General features: G+C 48.1%; 1 protein-coding gene and 1 non-coding gene across 2 annotated transcripts in view; both read right to left on the reverse strand.

Moving 5' to 3' along the window:
* Nucleotides 1-3,868: 3,868 nt before the first annotated feature.
* Nucleotides 3,869-3,940, reverse strand: TRNAQ-UUG. Its single transcript has one exon. It is a non-coding gene; the product is annotated as a tRNA-Gln (tRNA).
* A 31-nt stretch (nt 3,941-3,971) lies between these two features.
* Nucleotides 3,972-7,946, reverse strand: part of B4GALNT2 (beta-1,4-N-acetyl-galactosaminyltransferase 2) — a 73,538-nt gene continuing 69,563 nt past the window's right edge. Inside the window, exon 10 of the mRNA XM_045299316.1 lies at nt 3,972-4,202. Within this exon, the coding sequence (XP_045155251.1) occupies nt 3,972-4,202 (231 nt within the window). The remainder of the gene's footprint in view (nt 4,203-7,946) is intronic.

Below are 7,946 nucleotides of genomic sequence, written 5' to 3' on the forward strand. Positions count from 1 at the left end.
TTCTAATACAAAGGTCAGTGAGCTTTTCCTTTGCACTTCTGATAATGGGTGACAGTTTGCACCTAGATGTGTTGATCATTTTTAATTTCTCTCTCATTTTTGGGTGAAGTGTCTATTGACATCCTTTGCTACTTTTCTATTTTGCAAAGATTCTTCCTTGATTTTTAATTTGCTCTGTAATTTAGATACTTGTTGTCAGCTGTCCATTTCAAATCTCTTTCCCCATTCTTTTGCTTAACTCTTCACTTTCTTATAAAGGGTTTTTGATAAGAAGAACATAGAATGTTATCTTGGGGAGAGGGGGTCCCCAAAATGTGAACGGGTCCTCAGGAGCGACTTTGTGGAAAACACTGAAGACAAACAGACAGTGGGGCACAGGGGCTCCTCATCCCATGTCAAGACTGAGCGAATGTATTTCCCAGCGGGTATATAAAATGGGGCTTACAGATCTTTCATAAGGCGTGCACGTCACACAGCTAACATATGACAAAGTTCACAGGTGATATTAGAAGTGGTAACATACTAAGCAAGCAATGCAGTGAGTCAGCCTCTTGACCTAGTGCTAGTTGACCTTGACATGATGGAAAGTCGGCTCTGGTGAGGGAAGACCCTTACAATTATGAGATATAAAGAAGTCTTAATCGACAGAACACAGCTCCTCCAAAAACCCTCCATTAAAGAACGGTCATAAAGCAGCTACCATATAAGATGAATCATTTCTGCGTCTGGCTCCTTCCCAATGCCTAAAGGTGTCTGTAGATGAAAGCAATCGGGCGCTATAGCCAACCCACCATAAATGTAGCAACCCCCTGGGGAGGCTCAGGGGGGTTCGAGGTCAACTAGCACTAGGTCAAGATGCTGACTCACTGCATTGCTTGCTTAGTATGTTACCCACTTGTGCTATATTACCTGTTAACTATGTAATATGTTAGCTGTGTGACTTGCATGCCTTATGAAAGATCTGTAAGCCCCATTTTATATACTGACTGGGAAATAGTTTATCTCTCTCTCTCAGTCCTGACATGGGATGAGGAGCCCCTGTGCCCCATTGTCTGTTTGTCTTTAATATTTTCCACAAAGTCGCTCCCAAGGACCCGTTCGAGTGTTGGGAACCCCCTCATCTCGACACCTAATCCCCTCACCCTTATCCACATCCCTGATAATAAACCACTGCATCAATTATTGTATCTATGCATCCACTCCTTCTGGGCTTCGCAAACTGGTAAACCCACCAGAAACAATAAAACAAAATAAAATGGCAAGAAGAAAATAATAATACAAAGATAAAAATACAATTAAAATATAATAACAAAAAGACCACCATCAATATTTAAAAGGCCAGAGAAGAAATTTCTGTCCTGGAACAGGTGAGAAATACTTCAGCCTAGAATAAATTCAGGTTGAGTCGAGAGGGAGGTCAACTAACCAAGTATATTATACCATGTTTCGATCCACATAATCAAGTTCACAATAATCTCTGATTGATAGTAAAGCTGTTCTAGTCCCTTGCCTGTGGCTGGAGGGGATCTATCAGAGGCTTGTTCTGACTAGATAGTCTGAAGGTGTGTTTGGGGCTCCCACTGTCCGCCACAATTTGGGTGTTCACAATTTAAGCTCTGAAACTTTTCCCTTCATCGTATCTGGATTTTGGAATTGTCATCTTTGGATCACCCAGACTGGTGTGCTTCTTCTGTGTGGACTTAGCTGATACCTCACTTAGCTAGCTGCTTGTTTGAATACAAGCCTTTAAGACCCCAGACACTATTCAGGTTGATAGCCGGGCACCATCTGTTTTCTTCACCACACCTTGCTGTAGCACCTTTCTCTTCAGTGATCATTTCATGAAGGCGAGTATCAAGCTGGGCCATGTGATCAGAATTAACTGTTGTTGGATTGGGCCTAGAGTTAAGTGCGAGCCCAGAATCCATCTGGGAACAACTCTAGTTGTTCTAGGTAATCATATTATGACAAAAGCAGAAAACTACAAGAATAACAACAACAAAAACCAAACCAACAAAAGGCAGAAAACAAACAGAGAAAAACATTGTCAACCATCCCCCTGGGGTATAAGGAGATTGCACTGACAAAATCAACAATTTTATCAAAATACTGTTGATATGAGTTTATGTGCGTATAGTCCAACTTCGAGCTGCAATTCATGAGGTTTTGCTTTGTACAGATTGATTTCATACTTGAGCTCAGTTTACACTGAGCATGGGGATTGGCGCTAAGGGAAAATTTCCTGTATCAAGTCTTACCGATGCAGATCCTTGCCTAACAGATTAACACCTGTCATATTAATGCATGGAGCGGTATTAAGTATATGTTGGTTCTGGGTCCCCTTTCATTGGACACCCACTATGCCAGGGGCCCCACCCAAGGCCCAGTCACCACCACTTTCCCATCCTTTGCTTCCTTTCCCATCCAAGTATTTTATAGTATAGGTAGCTTTGTGGTAGGGCCCATTATGTACTCAGGCTTGTAGGCGGGATCCTTCTGGTGTGGCCCTGGGGGATGCTATGCTGCCTGTAAGGCCAGTGTCTAAGGTCATCATGGTGCTTAGTCCATGGCGTGGTTCACCAAGGGTTGGGTAGACTCCTATTTGTAGTGTCTACCCAGGAACATAACATCGCGTTTATGGTCCCCATTGCCTCCCTGTAATTGCTGGGCATCCCTTCCTGATATGAGGTTGCTCCTTCCCATTTACCCACCATACTCACCAACAGAAATAGCAGTGCCCCCTCTGCAAAGCAGAGGCTCCCCTCCCCTGGCCTTCACTTGATTTTCCAGTAAGGTTCGCCTCTCATTCCTGTGGAGGGAACAGTATAGCTCTTTACAGGAAACCCTCGTGTATGGTTGATAACACGCTTTCATTTGTGGTAGAGCAAGTCTCAGGCACACCGATCCATTCAAATGTTTAAGGAAACGTGTGGGGTGGGTGGGGAGGAGCGGTGAGAGAATCCTGTCTCCATGGCACCCTCCCAAAGGTGCCGGAGCAGTGCCAATCACCCCGCAGGGAGATCGGAGGTGCGTCAGCGGATTCCCTGGTCACGTATCCCGGAGGAGCGGGCACCTCAAGCAGGTAACACTCCGGGCATCTCCTCCACGCTATCCCAGCGGGACACACCTTCCCGCAAATCGCTCACACCCCAACGCCGATCCGGGGCCACCTCATTAATCGAGAGGTGCTCAACCTTGTTGAACCCCGCAGATTTCTCCCCGTCGACAGGTGACAAACCGGCAGCAGAGATACCCTGACAGACGAACTGAACGAAGGGATCTTGTTTTCTGACTAAAACGCGCCGACAACCTCACTGCCCGCGTAACGGACGAGACCAGCAGTCCGCGCGTCTCTCGGACGTCCTGTCTGCTCCGCAGCAAGAACCGCCCCCCAGCCACACCCTTCCCAGAGCCGCTATTCCCTCGACCAATCAGAATCACGCGTGCCCCTTTTCCCCGCCCCTCAGCGCTCTGCCGCGCCATTTCATTGGCGCTTACGGAGAAGCCGAGTATCGCATTCGCCAATAGCCGAGAAGGATTCCCGGGCGCTCTCGGAGAGGCGCGGGCCTTGGAAAGACCGCCGTTGCTTCCGGCGGGATCCTCGGAATCTTTCGGGGTTTTCCGGATGTCTCCTCCAGGGTAAAGTCACGTTCTCTCGGTTCAAACTCCCATCAGCACAATTATTTTTCCGCTCCAACTCTCGCGCATGCGCATCGCAACGCCCAGCATGGCCCCCTAAACGGCAGCTTCGTGGGCGAGGGACCTGAAGCCGCTGTTGGAGCGGTCCGCGGGACACCCTCCGAGGCCAGGATGGCTGCTGCCCTCAGCGACTCCCAAAACACGAATTGTGGAACCAAAAGGGGTGGTGAGGTCCCACCGAGATTTGAACTCGGATCGCTGGATTCAAAGTCCAGAGTGCTAACCATTACACCATGGGACCTGCTGGCTGCTCTAGGCAGCCGGGAGCCTTCTCAAGGCGCAGAGCGGGAGGAACAGCGTTTCGAAAGCGGCCCGGCGCCCGGTTGGCCCGGCTGGGTCCTGGGTCCTGGGACCGAGGCCAGCCCGGTGGGCGGAAGCAGGGGACCGCGGGCTTCCGCATCCCGGGCATCCCAGACGTTCCCGGCCTGGGGCGTCACCTCTCCCCGCCGCTTCCTGAGTCTCCCCGCTGGGACGTGGGCGGGCGCCCGGGGCCGGGGCGCTCTCTGCCGGGCGGAGCCCGTGGACCGCGCCGCACCGGGGTCTGGCGAAGACGGGCGTGCGGACTCCCAACCCGAGGCTCCGCGCCCTGGTCCGGGGCTTCGTCCTGGTTTGTTTATTTTCCAGAAAGGTCTCTGGCCGGAACGCCTTGGCCAAGCGGGGAGCGACGCAGACTGGCACGCGGGGGGACAGGGGTTCAAGGCCCTTTCGGGGCGCTGGCGAGTGCTAGTGCGCCCCACCTGCGCCGGCGTCTGCCGTCCCACGTGGCTCGGGGCCGGCGGAAAAGCGTCCCCACCTCCCCTTGCCGGCAGGTCGGCGAGGCCGCAAAAGGAGTCACCGATTGCACCAGAGCCTTTCCCGCGGGGGCAGCAGATGCAAGAATGCCACCGGTCCTTTAAATAGGACCTTCACTCCCCACCTAGGAGGGAACAATGGGACATGATTTCCCTTCTCCCACCCCAGCTCTTAGCGTGCCGCACTTTCTCAATGTGGGAGTGAACACCGCTAACAACTCAGCAACTCCATTTCTCAGACTTCAGCCCCAGATGGGACACATGTCACATGCGGATGTTCTCAGCTGTCTTGTTTACAGTAGGACAGTGAAATTGGTTAAAGGCAATACCCCAACAGTAAATACTGCCTCAGACTTTAGGGGGCACCTTAAATAGAGACGCAAGCCTAAACAAACCCAAACAAAACGCTACTTGCCAACTAGGATTTCCTGTAAACCAAATTCCACAGAGAAGCGATAGATAGGCACGTGTCACAAGGAAGAGCATTTAAAAATGAAGGCTGTGGACCTGACTAAAATTCCCGCTTGAGATCAAGGCCACATTTCTCCTTGTCCCAGGTAGCTCTGTTTTGTGTTTTTGAAAACAACTTTGTTCAACAGTACCTCCTGATAACTCTAAGCATTTTATCGTGCACCTTTAAATAAATTGCTTCGACAGAAAAATGCGGATTTACCCACTTTTTTCCAAAGTTGTGGCCCAGGTTCAAGTAGAGCTTATTCAGCGCAAGCAGGTGTGGGCCATTATGTTAAACACGTGGCTGTATTGGCTAAGCTCTACCATTAGACCATCCTAATGAAATGTCTGTGACCTTTTTTAACATCCACCTGCACTGTCCTTAGAGATCCTTTCAACGATGATTACAGGAAGCTTATAGTCAGCCACAGCTGGTCATCCGAAGTCCCCTTTTGGCAATAGTAGTCAACTCCTGCAAAAATCATTGATCAGCATTCTGCCTGCTGCCTGCAGCATCTTTGTAATGTCTCCCAAGCAGAACTGTCCCACAGCGACCCCTTCCCTTCCGGCTTGCCTTTAGTAGGCCCTGGAGCTCCTTGGATTGCTTGGCAAAAGCTTTTGGACTCTTGTTTTCTTCCTTTGCAAAATGCTTTTTGCTGTAATACCTTCTTTATTTTTAATTTTAAACAGACTTGTAGGTTTTTTCCCCCCCACTAGGACAGTGATAAACATTTGCTGTCTATCTGCCGTGTGACATCTGAACTCTTTCCTTAGGGCATCCATCACTATATAGGTCCCGGTGACAGTAGGTCTGGGTCTCTGAAACATCCTTAGCTTGGTTAACTGGACTTCTGATCCAAAAAGATGGATGCTCAGAAAGAGTCCGTTTGGATAGAACCTGTACTGCTGTGGGAAATGGCTGTCCTAAGGGCTGTGGTGGCAGTCATTGCATGTCCACTGGCAGTAGAAATGGTGTTATAACCAGACTGTCCCATATCCCGACATTGGCTGGGCCCTGACTATCTAGCACCCCCACCCCCATTCTTGGCCATTTTCCTGAGTTTGATTTCTCAGCCTCTCTCGTGCTATTCCAGGAATCCTGTTGCAGTAGTTAATGAAAGCGCTCACCACCAACCAAAAGTCAGTGGTTTCAATCTGCCTATCACCCCTCAAAGGAGCCCATGCTGTGCGGTGGTTACAAGTTGGGCTGCTAACCGCAAGCTTAGCAGCTTGAAAGCATCAGGTGCTTTCAGGGAGCAAGATGAGGCTTTCTACTCCTGTAAAGAGATATACAGTGAACCCTCGCCACTTCGTGCTTCGACTTCCACGGCTTTCACTCTATCGCGGTTTTTGCGTAACCACCCACTGCCTACACCCGCTCCTTCAGAGGAAAAAGACGGCGACCCACCTGTAGAGTACATCCCTTAAGTCATTTCATAGGCTATTGATTACAGTATTTGTAAGAACTATGTATAATAATACTGTATGTGAAATATGTAATACTGTAAACTAGATGCCATAAATAATATAATAAATAATAAATGATAATTGTAATGTCCAAAATGTTTTACTGTATTTTCCCTTTTTTGTTTAATAAATTGGGTAATACGAGTGTAATGGTGACTAAAGGGTGTTTTTTCATGTCCTCTATGCTCTAACTACGAAAATATTTGATTTACAAATAAGGAATCCTACTTTGCGGAATTTCATTTATCACGGTAGGCTCTAGAACCTATTAACCGCGATTAACGAGGGTTCACTGTACTCTTGGAATTAACCCACAGGGATAGTTCTCACTATGAACCCTTCAGGGGCACTGAGTCATGCGCAACTTAGTTTGCTTTTGGATTTTTTTCACTGCTCAGGAGAGAGATGTGGTCACTGGCATCTATAGAGATTTACAGCCTTAGAGACCCCAGGGGCAGTTCTCTGTCCTACAGGGTGGATGTGAATCAGAGAGCCAATTGCCAGCAAGGGATTCTTTTTATGCTTATGGTACCCAGGGTCCATTTCAGTTGTGTGCTTGGCTCAAACTCGGAAAGGATTTGTTGACAATGATCTCTGAGGAGTAAAGTGTATGTGGGCCTTTCTGTTTTTCTGTACTCCTTTTAAAAAAGTTGTTGGGGTTTTTTTTCCTTTTTAATATACCTCTTGTATATTGTTGCTATGAGTCGGAATCAACTCAATAGCAGTGAGTTGTTTTGCGTTTTCCCTGGAGGCTGTATGTTGTCAGAAGACACTTTCAAGATGTCCCATTTTGAGAAACAAAACCATCTCCCCTTGAGCTCCTAGTGACGAGATAAGGATGTCCCTGTATAAGGCTAGGAGTCCTCGTGTTGTAGTGTGTTACGTGTTGGGCTCCTAACCACAACGTTGTCAGTTCAAAACTACAAGCCACTCCATGAGAGAACGAGGAGACTGTCTGCTCCAGTAAAGAGTTACTTGGGAAGCCTAAGGAGCAGTTCTACTCCGTCTTCAAGGGTCACTGGCACTCAGAATCAACCGGACTGCAGTGTGTGAGTTTTCCACGAAGGCGGGAGTCAGTGGCTTTAGTGCCTCCTGCTCTCAGCTTTCTCCTCTATTTCCTTCTTAAAAGGTCTCCAGAGGGACTATCAGTGAGAATACTTAGAAATTATATTTGCAAACTCAGGGAGGAGGGAACAAGAGGTCTAAAAATGATGGTGAGGAAGCCTGGTGGGGTTTGATCAAGTGCAATGTATCCAAGAGGAATTACTGAGAGCTGAGGAGTGGAGGGTGAGCATAATAGTGGGATAGGAGGAAGGTGAAAGGAAATAGAGGAAATGAAGTAGGAATCAAAAGCTATTTATAGAGGTATAGCTATTTTACCTTAAAAATCTCGCTAGACGGGTGTGTACACATTAGTACAGATAAGTACACATTAGTACACATGGAATTAAAGACAAATAAAACTCAGGAACAGTAGTGGGATTAGCGCTATCATGAGGGTAGGGGATGGTGGAGGTGGGACAGAGAAGGGGGAGA

Source organism: Echinops telfairi, unplaced genomic scaffold (assembly GCF_000313985.2).
Source record: "Echinops telfairi isolate 266 unplaced genomic scaffold, ASM31398v2 ScPeMD7_7458;HRSCAF=8496, whole genome shotgun sequence".
Taxonomy (NCBI): domain Eukaryota; kingdom Metazoa; phylum Chordata; class Mammalia; order Afrosoricida; family Tenrecidae; genus Echinops; species Echinops telfairi.